At 42.4% G+C, this 18,716-nt stretch overlaps 1 protein-coding gene across 1 annotated transcript in view; it reads left to right on the forward strand.

Annotated features, from left to right (window-relative positions):
* DNER (delta/notch like EGF repeat containing) overlaps nucleotides 1-18,716 on the forward strand; it is a gene marked incomplete at both ends in the record, with an annotated part of 331,941 nt that overhangs the window by 265,357 nt on the left and 47,868 nt on the right. Inside the window, one exon of the mRNA XM_082631051.1 lies at nucleotides 16,637-16,759. Coding sequence (XP_082487177.1) covers nucleotides 16,637-16,759 — 123 coding nt within the window. The remainder of the gene's footprint in view (nucleotides 1-16,636; nucleotides 16,760-18,716) is intronic.

The following is an 18,716-nucleotide window of genomic DNA, read 5'->3' on the forward strand; positions in this document are numbered from 1 at the left end:
AGGTAGGAGATTTACCTCCCGGCGGTAAGAATTGGCATGGTCTGCGAGGACGGCAGAAATCACTTTACATCTTCTTACCTGGAATGGAAGTCAGAAGTGGCAGCTGATAACAGCTTACATCACTAACCAGTGCATTTCTGAGGATGGCTCTGTTTGAAGCACTGCCAACACATAATTTCAGGAAATTCTTATCAAGCTCACGGCCATGGAAGTCAGATGGGAACTTGTTTAAAACTGTTTTGTCACTGAGCCATTGACTCTTGCGTTGTGGTTGGAAGTTATCATGATCCGATTGCTAACATTTTTTGGCTTGCTGAGAATGGCTGGGAATTTGGAAATTGAGAATTGAAATTTGGCATGCCTTGCCTCTCATACCAGGTGTGAGGGAAAGGGCTTTGGGCTTAGAATTGAGTAGGACCGAATTTCAGGGCTCCTAGGGGACACTTCAAAGCCATGCTTCAGGAGTGGCCTTGATCATGGTCTGAGTGACTTTTGAGCAATAGTTTCTGACTTCCCAGCACAGAGCAGCACGACGTTGACTTCCAAAGAAATCGAACTGCTCGTAGGTAGGTGAGCCACTTCTGGTTTTGTTTCACTGCAGATTCAGCGGCTTCACAATTGATGCTGAGGGCTACCTGTAACTGAGTCTTATGATTTCACTTGACCTGATGTCTGCTGGATGCACCTAATTAAAGAAACTGCTCTTCCACAGAGCTTTTATATGTTTGAAAATATCAAATTTCCCACTAGAAAAAGAATCACAAAATTTATGTTTGCTTCAAAGAAGAACAGAGGTGCAGATAATCTCAAATAATTTTTAAAAGTAACACTGTCTTGGGACTGTTTTGCCTCTTGACTTTATTCTTTTTATAGTAATGGTTTCAAATATTTGTGTATTTCTGAAGGGGAGGCAGTCTAGAAACATGCCAAGGTTCAGAACACACAGTCTGGATTCCAAAGGATATGCAGGTGGTAGATAAAGAGTTTTAAAAAATAAAATTGAATTTTCTAGCTATAAAAAAAATCGTTGAATAGGCAAGTGTAATAATCTTTCCTCTTCATATCTGACTTTTGTTTTTTAGTTCTCTGCCTGAGATAGCTCTGATGTCCAGAACTTTGATTTTCCACTGCTTTATGACCTCCTAAATGAATAAATGCCTTATTGTTATTAGGCATCCTTAATATTCATTCAGTAGAGGCAATAGGAATAGAATTGAGGATTTACTAAAATTATTGAGTTCTGACTCCAATTTATTTACATTTTGAAATCTTCTTTGTAATCTGGTTGCCTCGAGGTACAGTTCTGGTGGTTAATTTTCTCCATGAAGTTCTTTAGCTGAAGTCCTAACTCTAAGAGTCAGCTTGGCCCTTATGAGTTTACAGCCCTTGGGGATGGTGGCCAAGTGGGAGGTATGTGCTTCTAAAAATACTCTTGAATGACTATGACGCATTTCCATAGTGTTTAACCATCTTTAGGATTCAGCATGTTTACTTGAGAATGGCAATGACTAATAATAGAGAGTTAGAAGGTTGCACTGTTGCATTGTCTCTTTGAATGTCCCCAGTGATATGAGGGTGAAAGTAAATATACCTGGGGAAAAACATCTACGTCTGCATTGCAGAGTCCATGCACCAGAATTTTCTGGAAAAATGCCAATCACAAGTTTTGTTTTCCATCACACAAACACCTTGGTACCAAACTGTGTCTCCATGAGACTGCATTTTATCACTAGAAACAGCACAACTTTGTCAGATCATGTTTCCCAATTTTTGGTTCATAAAAATCTTTGTAGGTTGCCATTTTCTTAAAATTTTTAAATTAAAAATTGTTTTCAGTTTTACTGCAATTTAATTGACACATGACTTGTTTAAGTTTAAGGTGTACAGAATGTTGATTTGATACATGTGTGTATTGCAGAATGATCACCTCCAGAGTGTTAGTTAACACCTTCCTAATTACTGTTTCTTTTTTGTGGTGATAACATTTAAGGTCTACATGCTTAGCAACTTTGAGGTATATAATACAGTGTATAATTAACTATAATCACCATGCTGTACCTTAGGTCCTCAGAGTGTATTCATCTTATAACTGGAAGTTTGTACCTTTGACCAGCATCTCCCCGTTTTCCCCACCCCCAGCCTCTGGCAACCATCATTCTACTCTGTTTCTATGAGTTCTGTCTGCCATTTTCTGATAGTGTTCTTTTCAGCTAAAATGTTGTTCCTGTGGGTCAAGGAAGCTGCATAAGAGGATGTGGGGAAAAATTGTGCTCACTAATCTGAATTTAGACTTATCTCTCCTCCTCTGAACAGGTATATGTGACTCCCAGTCACACAGCGAGAAATTATAAATGCTTGCCACCTCTATACCCTTATTACCTTCCCTCATTTTGGCCTTCCTTTTCAAATTTGGCATCTGCTGTTGGTTTGGGATTTCTTTGCATCACTTTCTTCCCTGAAGCAAATCCCAAGAGGAGTGTAATTTTGTTTAGTCTCCGTGTCTGTGGCTGGCAGGTTATTTGACTGCACGTTTCACTCTTGGTTTATTTCTATGCCTGTGACTGGTGCACGTTCTGACTGTGTTTTATGGTTGGTTTATTGATATGCTGAGGGGAGGCCATGGCTATTACCAAGCATTACCGTGCCATATCTAGCCCTTGCCATACGTAACTCTTACCATTTCCTTGCATTTTTGAGAATCAGAAGTTGGTGGGAGATGTTGTGTGCATTGCTATTCTATAACTCAGGTATTCTCAAACTTGAGTGTGCTGATCAGAATCAGGTAGAGGGCTTATGAAATCTCAGAGCTCTGGACTCCACCTGCAGAGTTTCTGATTCAATAGGTCTTGGGTGTGGCCTGCGAACTTGCATTTCTAACAAGTTCCCAGGTGATGCAGATGCTGCTGGTCTGGGGACCACACTGTGTGGACCACCGGTCTAGTGTGATGAACATAGACACACGCCCTCGTGAGGCCAAACAGCGCAAAAGAATATGTTGTGATCACTGGGTGAGTGGCAAATTAAAATCAAATTTAACCACAGTTTGTGAAATAAATTAAAAGGAATAAAACATTTTAAAAACTTCCCTGTACTTTAACCTTTTAAAATTCCTCTTTGTTAACATACATACTTGTGTGAAAATAGTCATCTAGGTTTTATTTTCTTTCCAAGGTGCCTATTAGAACCCTACTCTTTGATTTTGCGCTGCCACCCATCTGTTGCCTGTGCTGGGCCCTGTGTCCATCTTGGTGTGTTTGTTTCATACTAAAAACCTCTAGAATGTGAGGGCTTTATGCCTACTTTTTCTTTTCCAGATCTCCTCATCTCAACTACAAGTTATTTTTACATGTGTTTATAAACATCCCAGAGAATCAATGAGGTTATAAGGTTATGCCATTAAAATAATTTACTTACTGTTTATAGGGCTTCCGTGGTGGCGCAGTGGTTGAGAGTCCACCTGCCGATGCAGGCTGGAGCGGCTGGGCCCGTGAGCCATGGCCGCTGAGCCTGCGCGTCCGGAGCCTGTGCTTCGCAACAGGAGAGGCCACAGCAGTGAGAGGCCTGCGTACCGCAAAAAAAAAAAAAAAAAAAAAATTTACTTACTGTTTATAACTAAACACACGTACCGCAATAATCTTTAAAATCAAGTTGAAAATACTATCTTATTGTTACACTTAATCTTGAATCCTGGTGCTTTAGCCATGGTGTTATAAGCATTTACATTTTTAAAAATAATTTTTATAGCGAGTCAGTGAGAAAAATAGTCTACTTTATCACAGATAATTTTAACCATAGCTACTGTGTGTTTATAGGGCACATCCGTGAATTTGTATACTATAAAGACATAGATGAATGTTAAGCTTTCTTGTTAAAGGAAACAATATTTCTTCTTTAAGTATTTGCATCCTCTCGTGCCATATATTTCCCTTTTGTAAAACACATTTCCCTTTTCGTTAAGCTCCCGAGTAACATTTTTTTCCCTTTAGCTGATATAGATCATAGGTAGAATCCACCCTCTAGTGGCCAAAAGCATCATGAATGGCCGAAAATGACATTCGTAAGACAAGGCTAAAAAATTATGAAGAGATTGATATTTTCGTGTGACTAGTTTGTGACCTAGTTCTAAAGGCAGATCCAACAGGAAACTTCTAGAAACGTTTAGATCTACTCAGTTACAATCATTCCCAAGATGATGGACAAGTTTAAGGTTAAAACGCCTTTAGATATGCAAGAGCTTCTGTTTAAGTGGGTTCACTGCTGAGTTCTCTGGACTTCTGAGGCCCTTCGTGAGCATAGTCCCAATTCACCTGTGTCATCTACAATACATTCCTTCATTTGTTCAGGAGAATGCTAACTATTTGTAAGGACTAACTCAGAGTAGTGGTTGTTTGCTTTTCTACCATACATTTAGTGCATTTATATAGTCACCATTTATATATTGTTATGATGGCTAGCCCTCGTGTCTCAAAAAGTGTCCTCTTCTAAGACTGGATTTTTCCCTCTGTACACTATGAGAATGCCCTCATCTCCTTCCCCTCCACTTAAAAAAAAAAACAAACCCATAATAAAGTCAGACTTTTCCTAATCTGACCAGTTCTCCTACTGTCCCATCAAGTGTTAGACACAGAGGACAGTTATCATTTCCCTTGGTCATCAGCAACCTGGTTTGGAGTTGTGATACTACACATAAAGTACCCATAAAGTATCTATATTATCCCTTTGTGTTACACAGTAAATAACATATTTCTATTGTGGAAAATTAGAAAATGTGAACTGGCATATTTAAAATACAAAAAATAATTCCTTAGTTTCATTGCCCAGCAAAAACCACTGTCAATTTTGGAATACATTTTTCCAGCCGTTTTTTTTTGTATTTGTACGAATCAGACATTTGTAAAGAAAAGAACCACTTTCCGTATTTATGCATGCAAAGGTTATTTTGCCCTATGATTCCACTTTTCCTAGCAAATTCACCTCACCCACTGTGACTGAGCATCTCCTAAATTCACCCACCTGTGTGCTAAGGAAATGAGAAGAGAACAGACACTTGTTAAAGAAAAAAACACAGTTTGGGATCAAAGACTGAGCAGTGAGTCAAAATTTGACTGCCAAGCAGGAAACCGGATCCAGCACAGAGGTAAGTCTCAGGAGATGAGGCTGAGGAAACCGAAAAGAGTAGCTTTTTTAAAAGCCCGGTATAAAGAGACTTTTGTTTCATACAAAGGAAAATTCAGGTATTTGAACTTCTCACTGGTGAAAGAGGGGCTAATTAATCATGGAAGTTCAGGGCTGGTGCTACTTGAGTTTTTCCCGGAAGTGGTCTTCGCTGCCCATGTGAAGCAGTGACTCGGGATAATGGTGCCCTTTGGGGTGATGTTGCTCAGCGCCTTTGCTGTATACTCGAGGCAGGGCACCTATTTCAGGATTAAAGTACCCACGTTGTCTTTTTAAATCAGATTTGCTTTGAGGTCGGCAGACCAGGAGACCACATATCACATTTTTAAGGTAATTACTGTGCGGCCCGCCCTGTGCTAGATGCTTGCCTTCTGTTACCAGCCTCATGTTCAATGCCAAGTGCATGTCCTGAGGGGGGCAGGAGCCCCTCCTTTCATAAGGGACCTTTGTTGCCACTAGTGCCCTGATGGCCCTGAGCCAGTGGTACCTCGATGGCCCTGAGCCAGTGATACCTCAATGGCCCAGAGCTCTCTGCCTATAAACACTGTCAACACTGGAGGTTACACAAGAGTTTAGTGAAAAGAAAATGGTGTCGAGTACGTTTTATTGGAGGAAAGGATAACTTGAGAAGCAAGAATCCTACAGTGTCCCAAAGTCTCTCAAACTCTCAAATCGACCCCCTCCCCATGCCCCACTATTTTAGTGACCCTGCAAGAGCAATGCTCACGGTCATTACACCAGCTGGTGATACAGCTCTGCAGGCCACCCACGGTGTTGGTGGACCCTCTGTCTGCCCTTTGTAATTCCATCATGTTCTGGACCAGTTTCTCTTTCTCTCTATCTTACCTCTTTAGGTGTCTGTCTCCCTCTTGATACTTGTGGGTTCCTGGTCCCTGTCCCTGTCTCTCTCCTCCCATCCATGCCTCCCTCTCTGCTTCCTCCTCCACCACTTCTCCCTCTGTGACTTCTTGTGTCTTCTACCCTATAACCTTTCTTTCTGAACTACAGCATAAGACATCTCCTCAGCACCGTGTTCCATGCTTAGCAACATGGCCAGAATTCAGCAAATACTTGTTAGAATGAACTGAAGTTTTTTTCTTCAAATGGCTTCTGTTTTCCTGGGAGAAAATGTTAAGTCCTTTCGTTTAATGAAGATCTAAGTCTAGAAAGTGGTTCCACACTCCTTTGCATCCCATCCCCCATCCCCAGACCCCTCCTGTTAATGAGATTCTGTTGCATTTGAAAGTACCTAGAGCAGAAATAGGCCTATAGAAGGAGACTCCATAAATGTCAATTCCTCCATTCCTTCTGAAGGGCACTGCAGCATCTCTGGCTAAAACAAGCCAGGAACCTAGACTCACCCTCAACCTTTCTCACCCATCACCTCCTATTCTTCATCAAATATCGCTGTTTTACTTTTTAAGTGGCTCTTGACACGCATCCTCTAGCTGGCGCCGCCACCACCCTCATTCCAGCCATGTTTTTCCGGGAACTATTGCAGTAGCCTCTTAACTCGTTTCTCCACGTAGATTCTTTCAGGTCTTTCCCCCATTTTCCAAAAGGCGACTGGAGTAATTGTTCTGAAATACAAATCTGATTTTGTCATTTAATGCCCCCCTCAGCACGCGCGCGCGCACACACACACACACACACACACACACACACACACACACTCTGTTAAAAGTACCACCTCGCCTGGAACCTGCCTGCCTCTAGTTTCCTCTCTGCCCTTTGCTCTTCAGTCGGCTTAGCCCATCTTCAGAAGGATCCCGAGCCATGCACCCTCACCATGGGACTTCTGCACTCACCGGTTGCCTGCCTTGAGTTTTCTTATCCCTCCTCCCACCTCGTTGATTCCTGCAGACCCCATGCCTCTCAGCCCCCTGTCCCTTCCTCTGGGCAGCCTCCCTGGAGCTCAGTCAAGGTCAGCTCTCCTGCTTCTCCTTCCTCCTGGCACCCTAGGCTACTCATTGCTCACACTCACCCAATTCTGATTTTACATGTATTCGGATGACTGTTTGGTGTCTTTCTCCTTTAAATGCCCTTAGTAGAGAGGCATTGTCTGTTTTCACAAAGTCGTAGAGCTCTGGTGATTAACACAGTGCCTGGCACACAGTAGGCATTTAATAACTATTTCTTGAATTAAAGAAAGAGGAGGCAAACAGGAGTCCCAGAGAATCACTGACCTTCACTACATGCCTATTAAAGGCGGTAGGTCTTCGAAGTGATGGAGAATATAAACTCACTGCATGAACAGTTAGGATACGACTTCGAGCTCTCTCTTCATTATCCATTCTTTCAGAAGCCCAGGGAGGGAGGCAGAAATTTGTAGATGGCTCAATAACATAAATACTAGGGAGGTTGGAGAATCTAAAACTTTAATTTAGCCTCAGTATGTAGTCATTTCCAGTTGAATGTTTGTAAGAACCACAGCGATGGAAACTGACTGATCTGGGTCTTCTCACATCTGTTTTCTCTTTCACCCAGGAGCCCCTAGCAATGAAAGGGTAAGAAATTAGGGAGTAAAAGAAAGAAGAAACATCAGCACCACTGTCCTCCACACACCAACTAATGCTCTGTATTTACTTATTCAGCTTCCTTCATGTCTGATATTTTCTTTCTTTTGTGTGTGTGTGTGTGTGTGTGTGCGTGTGTGCGTGCGCGCATGCACAACAGGAGCATAATTACTCCACTGAAGTCTGTAAGATATCAGTTATCAGCAGGTCTGTTTAGAAAAGAGCGTTTCAACTCTTGATAGGATTAATATAAGCTGGGATTCTTGCCTGCCTTTTTTCTGTTTTTAAAAGATTCCTACTGGGCTTCCCTGGTGGCGCAGTGGTTGAGAGTCTGCCTGCCAAAGCGGTGGACACGGGTTTGTGCCCCGGTCCGGGAAGATCCCACATGCTGCGGAGCGGCTGGGCCCGTGAGCCATGGCCGCTGAGCCTGCGCGTCCAGAGCCTGTGCTCCACAACGGGAGAGAAATCATATCAGAGTCTATAAGATACGGCTTTCTTATAGCAATCCTACACCCAATAAAAGCTGCATTAAAAAAAAAAAAAAGATTCCTACTGTGAATGTACCAGCAAAGAGAGAGAATCACACACACACACGCGCACACCCATGCACACACACGGTTTCCCTTGAAACACATTTCTCTGCACAGTGAAGTGAACGCATTGCCTGACCTTCCACACGGCTGAGGGGCTGGCTCTACGGCAGTCAGTGAGTTTAGCCAGAATTTGAAAGCTCACAGACAATCGTATTAATAGAATAGGATTATTTTCTCTTAGCCCACATCTTTGGAAATTTGATCTCCTGGGGACCGGCCTAGACTTGAATCAGGGGGTCCTGCGTTTTCACATTTTGTCCGTTCAACCTGAAATGTTGGGGAAACAGCCTTTGAGTTCCAACGCACCCCTAAAGGAACAAGGAACCACTCCCCATCTCCCCACTCACTTCAGTCTGACCTCAAAGCAAAGCAAAACAAACAAACAAACAAACAAAAACCCTAAAACACTTCAAATTCACTCTGGCCTCGAGTTCGGCCTGCACCGGTTGGGGGTGAGCCGTGTGGGCTCACTGTGCCTTTGCTGAGTAGGTCAATCATGGTGGACATCGGTCTTCCCAGGAGGACGCAGATGAGTCCCATCCTAATGGTAGAACATTCGACAGGGTTCTCGGTAGCTTAAAAATCACCAGGCGGGGTCTCCATCCTCTCTCCTCTCTCTTTTTTTTTTTGCGGTACGCGGGCCTCTCACTGCTGTGGCCTCTCCTGTTGCGGAGCACAGGCTCCGGATGCGCAGGCTCAGCGGCCATGGCTCACGGGCCCAGCTGCTCCGCGGCATGTGGGATCTTCCCGGACCGGGGCACGAACCCGTGTCCCCTGCATCGGCAGGCGGACTCTCAACCACTGCACCACCAGGGAAGCCCCCTCTCTCCTCTCTTTATCCCATTGTATCCAGCATGTTTCCAACCCCAGTTGAACAGAGTGCCTGTTTGCTTCTGCAGGATCGCACTGCCGGAGAGAGTCATCCCACAGACTGGTATTACATCAAACCCACGATTGCAGACTGACCCCTCAGTTTTGCCCCCAAATCCTTTTTCTTGATGAATTCACTCTCACTCTGCACAGCAACAGTTTCAAACCTGCACGTCTTTAAAACTCCTCAGGTTGCAATCATGCTATAAAAAGTGATCTAGGACAGTGGTTCTCAAAAGGGGGGTTTTGTTCTCTAGGGGACATACAGCGATGTCTGGAGATGTTTTAGTTTGTCACAAGGAGGAAGGGGTGGTGCTACAGCAATCTAGTGGGTGTAGAGGCCAGAGATGCTGCTCGACATCCTGCAATGCACAGGACAACCATAATGACCTGGTCCAAAATGTTGATAGTGTCATGGCTGACAAATCCTGATTCTGGGTGTTATGGACTGAATTGTGTCCCCCACCCCCCATTCTTATGTTGAAGCCCTAGTCCCCCGATACAACTGTATTGGGAGATAGGGCCTTTAAAGAGGTAATTAAGCTTCAATGAGGTTATAAGTATGAGGCTGTAATCCGATATGACTGGTGTCATATGACTGTATAAGATGAGGAAGAGACATTGGGGAGGTGTGGCCACACAGAAAAGGACATATATGAGGACATAGTGAGAAGGCAGCATCTGCAAGCCAAGGAGAGGCCTCAGGAGAAACCAAACTTACACCTTGGTCTAGGACTTCCTGCCTCTGGAACTGTATGAGAATAAATTTCTGTTGTTTAAGTCACCCTGTCTATAGTATTTTGTTATGGCGGCCCTAGCAGACTAATACACTAAGTAATCTATTTTGGGGGCAGCTTGGGAAAGTGGGAAGACTGTAGGATTGACAGTGTGGCCTTAGAGCAAGTTTCTTTACCTCTCTGACTCTTTTTTGTTTTTTAACATTTTGAACATATATTTTGCATTTTTTAATTGAAGTATAGTTGATTTACAATGTTGTATTAATTTCTGTTGTACAGCAGATTGATCTGTTATACATATACATGCATTCTTTTTTGTATTCTTTTCCATTACGGTTTATCACAGGATATTGAGTAGAGTTCCCTGTGCTGTACAGTAGGACCTTGTTGTCTACCCATTCTATATATACTAGTTTGCATCTGCTAATCCCAACCTCCTAATCCATCCCTCCCCCAGCCCCCTCCCTCTTAGCACCCACACGTCTGTTCTCTATGTATAGAGTCTGTTTCTGTTACATAGATAGGTTCATTTGTGTCATATTTTATTTTATTTTTAAATTTATTTATTTTATTTATTTTTGGCTGCGTTGGATCTTTGTTGCTGCGCATGGGCTTTCTCTAGTTGTAGCGAGTAGGGGCTACTCTTCGTTGCAGTGCACAGACTTCTCATTGGGTGGCTTCTCTTGTTGTGGAGCACGGTCTCTAGTGTGCGGGCTTCAGTAGTTGTGGCACGCAGGCTCAGTAGTTGTGGCTTGCGGGCTCTAGAGTGCAGACTCAGTAGTTGTGGCTCACGGGCTTAGTTGCTCCACGGCATGTGCGATCTTCCCAGACCAGGGATCAAACCCGTGTCCCCTGCATTGGCAGGCGGATTCTTAACCACTGCACCACCAGGGAAGCCCCTGTGTCATATTTTAGATTCCACATATAAGTGATATCATATGATATTTGTCTTTCTCTGTCTGACTTACTTCACTTAGTATGATAATCTCTAAGTCCATCCATGTTGCTGCAAATGGCATTATTTCATTCTTTTTTATGGCTGAGTAGTATTCCATGGTGTATATGTACCATATCTTCTTTATCCATTCATCTGTTGATGGACATTTAGGTTGCTTCCATGTCTTGGCTGTTGTGAATAGTGCTGCTACACACATAGGGGTGGGTGTATCTTTTTGAATTATAGTTTTGTCCAGATATATGCACAGGAGTGGGATTGCTGGATCATATGGCAACTCTATTTTCAGTTTTTTTGAGGAACCTCCATGCTGTTTTCCACAGTGGCTGCACCAACTTATATTCCCACCAACAGTGTAGGAGGGTTCTCTTTTCTCCACATCTTCTCCGGTGTTTGTTATTTGTAGACTTTTTAGTGATGGCCATTCTGACCAGTATGTACCTTTCTGACTCTTCATTCCTCATCTTTAAATTGGGACTAGCCATGATTATCATTTTGGGTTGTCACGAGGGTTAAACAAGTTAACAGAGGTAAAGGGGCTTTTATGAAGCAGACACCATTCACGTGCTACCGGACAATAAACCCCTTGTGGTTGGAGACCTTGCCATTTAATTTTGTAATCACAGTACCTGGAAGCTTCTGGAACATCATAGGCATATCTTAAATGTGTATTGATTTAATCAGTGGCATTTTGGGTGCTGATTCAAGAGCTGTCATTTAAGCATTCTTTCTGTACCAAATACTGCAGGTACAGCTGAGAACTCTGCAGTCATAGCCTCTGCCTTCAAGCTTATATTCTAGTGGAGGAAAAGAAATAACAATTGATAAAGAACAAAGTTAATATGATTTCAGAGCCTTATAAGTGGTATGATGGAAATCAGTTGAGTGTTGTAATGAGTAGCTGTTAGGGGAAGGTACTTTGGATAGTGTTTTTAGAAAATTATCCGAGGAGGTGATTTTTATTCTCTTTTGTTTTGTTTGCTGATATAGGTGTGCTTTATTGGTGACTTAAATTCCTTAAGAGCTATTGCTCTTATGAAGTGATATTCCAAAATGGGGAACAACTCTTAGTACAATCTTCTCTTGATTTACCCAGTATATCAATACATATATGTATATATGTTCCAGGAAAACTCAGTATATCTTAAAAACTGTTGTACATGTAAAGCAGTTAGGTTCTAGGCTTCGAAAGTTGTAAACGGGGTTTTGCCTACACAAATGGCCAGTGGAACAGTCCAAAGTTGTGAAGGGTGCCAGGCCATCAGTTGTGCAAGGGAATCCCAGATGTTTCAAGGTGTTTAATATCTCTGGCCCCCACCCACCAAATTCTAGTAGAATCCTCCAGTCATTATGATAAGCAATCCCTCCTACTCCCCAATTTCCAAAACAGCTTGTAAAGGGCAGTACAGCCCCCATTGAGAGCCAGGGTTTTGAGGGTCTCCAGTGGCCGCCTGATCTCCTATCCAGTTGTCATGCTTGCTGTTAGAGCCTTTGACACTGTTAACCAGCCCTCCCCAGCTTCCTGTCCTCTCTTGGCTTCCCTGACCGCACTCCTTGGGGTTACCCCCTCTCCTCCCTCCATCCCTGCTCCGAGTCCCGATTGGGCTTCTTGCTGTCCATCTGCCCATCCACGTAGATCCGACCTTGGCCTCTTTTTTCCCTCTCCATGTTCTTCTTTGATGAAAACTTCAACATCACTTCCAGGCATCTAGCTCCCAAAGTGCTGTTTCTATGCTGTTCGAGCTCATTTTCCCAACTGCCACGTGGACCTGGCTACGTGAGCCCCACGTTAAACGTGTCCAAAATCCAACTGGTCAGCTTCCTCTAAAATCTGTTATTCCTTTGGTCATAGTTGTGTTCACGGCAGCATCATCTACTCACACATTCTAGACATGGCAGCCGTCTTAACCTCTCTTTCTCACTCCCCACATCCAGTTGGTTGCTTTGTTCTCTCAAGTCTAAGGAAATGATTGGAGCTGAATATTCACGGTCAAGTCCTGCAAAGATCAGAACACTGGTGATAAAAATCAGTGCCCCAGAAGGGGCTACTCTGACCCCACCCTTCTGATCTTCGATTTTATTTTAAAATAATTCTTTGGACTAGCTTAATTTTTCTAGACCCTGGGCTGCCCTGAGCTAATTTGTTTGCCCGAATTAATTACCAGCAGGGGGTGGCAGTCTCATTTTCACAGAAGCCTTCTGTTTTGGAAGAGATTCCTTTTTCTTCAAACAGTCCGATTTAGGTTCTTTGGCAGTGTAAAGGGTGTCTTGACATTTCCATAAAGACATTTAAATGTTACTGTCTCTAAAGAAACACTTTTAGAATATGAAACCTTTATTTTTTTCCCCCAAGGAAGAAAAACCTCGTCAGTTTAATTACCTCTGTAAAATAACTTCCTCACTTGCTTTTCATGGTGCTAATGGAAAAGGATGATGATACTGTTTTCAAAAAATAAAAACAATTGTGGAAGATTTCAAGAAATTTGATTTTTGTCTGTATAAATAACACCACAATTCAGAGGTCTAAGATGCTTGTAGGGTTATATATTATCCTTCCAAGTTGATTTTTGAAAGATCTGCTGGGAGGGCAAAATGATCAAAAAGATGCTGCTGGTGATCCTTGTTCCACACTGAGAAGAAGGCAAAAGGGACTTAACTCTATGTATGTGTGTGTATATATTCTAAAAATTGTGATAAGGGGAATTCCGTGGCGGTCCAGTGGTTATGACTCCATGCTTTCACTGCTGTCGGCACGGGTTCGATCCCTGTTCAGAGAACTAAGATCCTGCAAGCCATGCGGCACGGCCAAAAAAATTTCTTTTAAAAATGATAAAAACCAAATAACATGAAATCTATCCTGTTAACAAATTTTTAAGTGTACAGTACAGTATTGTTAACTATATGCACATTGTCGTACAACAGATTTGTGGAACGTTTTCATTTTGCGTAATGGAAGCTCTATATCCATTCAACAGCAACTCCCCATTTCCCCTCTCCTCCACCCCAGGAACCACCATTCTATTTTTTTCTTTTTTCTTTTATTTATTTATTTATTTTTAAATTTAATTTTTGAATTTTATTTTTTTATACAGCAGGTTCTTATTAGTTATCCATTTTATACATATTAGTGTATACATTGACATATATACCGCCATTCCATTCTGCCCCTATGAGTTTAACTACTTGAGATCCCTCATATGAGTGGAATCATGAAGCATTTGTCCTTCTGTGACTGGCTTATTTCACTTAGTACATGACCTCAAGGTTCATCCATGTTATAGCATATGTCAGGATTTCCTTCTTTTTAAAGACTGAATAATATTCCATTGTATGTTATATCATATCACATTTTCTCTATCCATTCATCTGTTGAGGGACATTTAGATTGTTTCTACCTCTTGGCTGTTGTCAATCATGCCACAATGAACATGGGAATGCAAATATCTCTGTGAGATCTTATTTTCAATTCTTTTGGATAAATACTCAGAAGTGGGATTATAGATCATATGGTAATTCTATTTTTAATTTTTGAAGAATCTCTATACTTTTTTTTATGTTTACGTAGCAGCTGCAGCCTTTTATATTCCCACTAACAGTGTATGAAGATTCCCATTTTTCCACATCCTCAACAACATGTGTTATTTTCTGTTTTGTTTTGTTTCGTTTTATTATGGCCATCTTAACAGTTGTGAGGTGATATCTCCTTGCGGTTTTGCTTTTCATTTCCCTGATAATTAGTGATGTTGAGCACCTTTTTATATACCTGTTGGCCGTTTATATTATCTTACACAATTGACAAAAAACAACACGAAGTGCATTAAAGACTTAAACCTAACACCTGAAACTATAAAACTCCTGAAAGAAAATATAGCGGAAAACCTTCATAAAATTGGTCTTGGCAATGATATGACAACAAAAGCACGGCAACAAAAGCAAAAATAAAGTGGGACTTTATCAAACTAAAAAGCTTCTGCGCAGCAAAAGTAGCAATCAGCAGGGTAAAAGGCAACCTTCAGAATGGGAGAAAATATTTGCAAACCATATCTTTGATAAGGGGTTAATATCTAAAACTCTTATAAGAAAAAAGATTTTCTGGGTGAATCTAGATTAAGACTCAGCAAACTTGTTCTATAAGGGGTCAGAGAGTAAAGATTTTTGACTTTTCAAGCCATATGGTCTCTGTTGCAACTACTCAATCTACCATTGTATGAAAGCAGCCATAAATAATACATACTTGGATGGGTGTGGCTGTGTCCCAGGCCTGTGGACCACAGTTTGCTGATCCCTGATCTAGAGCAGGGTTTCTCCGTCTAACTCTATTAACATTTTTGCTGGGTAGGTTTTTGTTGGGAGGCTGTTCTGCACATTGAAGAATGGTTTGCGGCATCCTTAGGCCAGATGCCAGTAACAACCCCTTCCCCTCCACCCCGGTTGTGACAACCCAGAATGTCTCCAAACATTGCCAGATATCTTCTGGGGGACAAAGTTGCTGTTGGTTGAGAAACTCTGACCTAGATGATTGAAATAATCTGATGAAGAGTGATAGGAAATATTTCCGTAAAACTACAAGAAGTAGGGGAAGATAGAAGAATGGAAATCCCTAGTGTATTTGCCTCAGGAAGGTCAAGTTCCCCTCAGAGGGGCCACTGTCTCTGCCTAAATGTAGAAAGCAGTTCAAAAACAACTGAAATGGCAACGTACTTGAAAAGTGCTCTGGAAATAATGCAAATGTGATCTTAACCTACTTTTGTGATAGGAACCAGAAACAGAGCAGTTCAACACATTAACCTGAGCTAACAGGACTTTCTGAGCTCGAGGGCTGACTCTGAGTTGCTGGAAAGGAGCTCACGGTTCCAGTGCCCACTTCAGCAAGCATTTATTTTTTCTGCTTATCTGAATTCAGAACCAACACAGGCAGGGTGATTTCTGAAAGTGCTCACATGTTTCTCATTGTTTGGACAGGGCCAGACAGAAATGGCCCAGATTCACTGCAAATTGGCAGGAACACGTGTTTTTGAAAGTTAAAAACAGCCTAACATTCATGAGTGAATCTCAAAGAATGTTGTCTTCTTGTCCTTTAGAATAAACACCTGTTTTGCAAAAAGGAGAGTAAAAACCATCTTTCTTGAGAAATCGTTGGTTTCTTTTTCTTCATTGCTATTATTCTATTTTTAATAATTAAAAAACTTAAGCACAATTTACCATATTATAATTTAGATAATTGTCATTTTAAATAAACAAACAAACAAAAAGAAAAACGGCCCACATTTCGCCAGGAAGTTCAGTTAAGCCTTTTTAGCTGAGGTTTTTTCTGGCTTGAAAAACAAAGGAAATCCGTGGATCCTTTTCTTCTTGAATAAAATTCTCCCTAGTTAGATATATTTTTCTAATTGATTGGAAGAAAAAGGGGTCCACATCCTTGAAAGGAGCTGTTTGGCTGTGAGTCCTGTCCCTATTGCTACCTTCTGTGACCACAGCTGATGCACTTAGTAACCCACATCTCCTGTTCACCGGTACCACTGGACGTGACATAATAATGGGACCATCTGGTGGATCAGTGGGATCACTTCTTTTATAGTTGGATCATGACAAAGGGTGATAAGAATAGATTCTTCATAACCTTCCTGGAAATCCACATTTCAGCGTACCCCAGGAGACCCGGTTCCTTCAGTCGCATCTATTTGTGCCTTACTTTCCAGTGAACACCCACCACCTTCCTTGTAGGCTGGTCCTGTGTGCATATAAATGGTACCTGTTTGACCGCAGCAGACCTTTCTCTCTGTCCCTCAGGCTACCATGGCCTCTACTGTGAGGAGGAATACGACGAGTGTCTCTCTGCCCCGTGCCTGAACGCTGCCACCTGCAGGGACCTTGTCAACGGCTATGAGTGCGTGTGCCTGGCAGAGTACAAAGGTGAGCATCGTGTGGCCGACTAGTGCCAGCATGGTTCTCAGTGACGTCATGGATTTCTCCACGTACATGCGTAAACGTCTAAATGGAGTGTGAAGTTGTTTAGAATAAGAATCAGATGCTGGCAGTGGGATGATGTATGGGGCCGAAAAGAATAGTTTGGAAGTCTCTGGTTTCCTCTTGATAAACTGAAAAATCTGTCTCCTGCCCTTTCCTTCTCTTGTATCCTCACTCTCTTCTCTGTTGAATGTGTAAAAAGCTGATGATAAAAAATGATGTTAAGTGGACTTTCAGACACAGGTCAGTGGACACAGCCATGGAATCCGGGGGGAGGAAAGTAGTGCTCGCTGGACGAGGAGAGGATGCCGTGCCTTTTGGTGGAGGAGGCAAGTGGAGTCTCACATGTTGGCGAAAAAAAGTTCATTCTCATTAAATGAGTCATTAAAAGGGAGGCACATGTTAGTTCATTTGAGTGGACATGTGTCAGAGTCACTCTGGATAAGCAGCTGACAATCACGGAGTGTTTATCACATTCAGACCCTGTTCTAAGTCCTTACGTGCGTGAACTCATTAAAAAGGCCTGACAGTAACCGGAGAGGTGGTAGTGTCAGCCCTCAGGAGCCCAGCCAGCATGGTCCTGAAAGCCCTTCCACCTCCTCCCCAGCAGGCTCACTGGTGTGGCTTTATTGGAGCCCTGACACCCTCAGCCGGCGCTGTGGCAGGGCGCCGGGTCATCAACTAATTTGTGCGCATTTCTCTAAGTCATGACTCCCGGGCTGGTGTAGATTTTTGTAATGCTTTTGAGGGCTCTATTTATAGACTTTTCACTTAACCTCTTTCTCCCACCACCGCTTACTTGATACCGTCCATCTGCCAGTGACCTCGCATTGTAGCCGACTTTGCTTCTCTTTGCATGGACCCACCTTTATTTAGAGGTCTTTCTGGTGAGCCTCGAGGGTTTGTAGGGCACATGGATGACCTTGACCTAGCCCCTGGATGGAGGAGCTGAAGCTGGGTCAGGTCTTGGCTTTGTGTTTGGCACATGTGATGCTTCTCATGGACTATGATGCCCATTTAGAGCCGAACTCCACCAATTCCCATGAGGACAGATGTGCTGGCTTCATCCACATGGATTTCAGTTCTAGGTAGATCAGAGCATTGAGAAATAGGGAGTCCGCTCAAGTCTGGAAAGAATAAAGGAGCAATGAATTAGGAGACCTAGGTAGCTCATCCTCATTGTGCTGTTGGATTACTGATGACCCTGGATAAACCTTTTCAACTGACTTGTCTTTATTTTGTCTGTTTAAAGAAAGGGCAGTAATGCTTACTGAGAGATTTTGAGATTCTTCAGTGACAGAATGAGTAGTGGTGGATGTGCTTCCAAATTTTAAATTCCAAAATTCTTTGGTTTATGATAGAGTTTTATGGAGTAAATTTCATCTTTATGAATGACAAAATGATTAATTGGGTATACTCTGAATTTGCCTCTTATGTTCCTGGCTTTGAAGCATTGCTCATGCTATCATGACCAAGAAATAAAAAATGAAACTGTATACGATGACCCACTAGTGACTCCACAAATTCATGGACTGTGATCCTAGCTTTTTTCACCTTCTTCTTCCATGTTTCTCAAGGAGTATTCCCGAATTTTGCTGCTTTCCCCAAGCCTCATATGAAATCACTCACTCATAGGATATAACAAATTTCACGTCCATCTTCGTGGAAAGAGAGGTTATCATTTGTAAACATTTTCAAATTTCTCTAGTTTTCCAATGAGCAATGGTTCTCAAACTTGAGCATGTGTTAGAATCTGCTGGTGGGCTTCTTACAACATAGTTTGCTGGGCCCCACCCCTATCTAGGGTAGGGCCCAAGAATTTGAATTTCTGGTAAGTTCTCAGATGATGTTGATATGCTGGCCCTGTGCCACCCTTTGAGAAGCCCTGTCCTACAAACTCATC

The sequence above is a fragment of the Mesoplodon mirus genome, assembly GCF_964341445.2.
Source record: "Mesoplodon mirus genome assembly, chromosome: 8".
In the NCBI taxonomy this organism is placed as follows: domain Eukaryota; kingdom Metazoa; phylum Chordata; class Mammalia; order Artiodactyla; family Ziphiidae; genus Mesoplodon; species Mesoplodon mirus.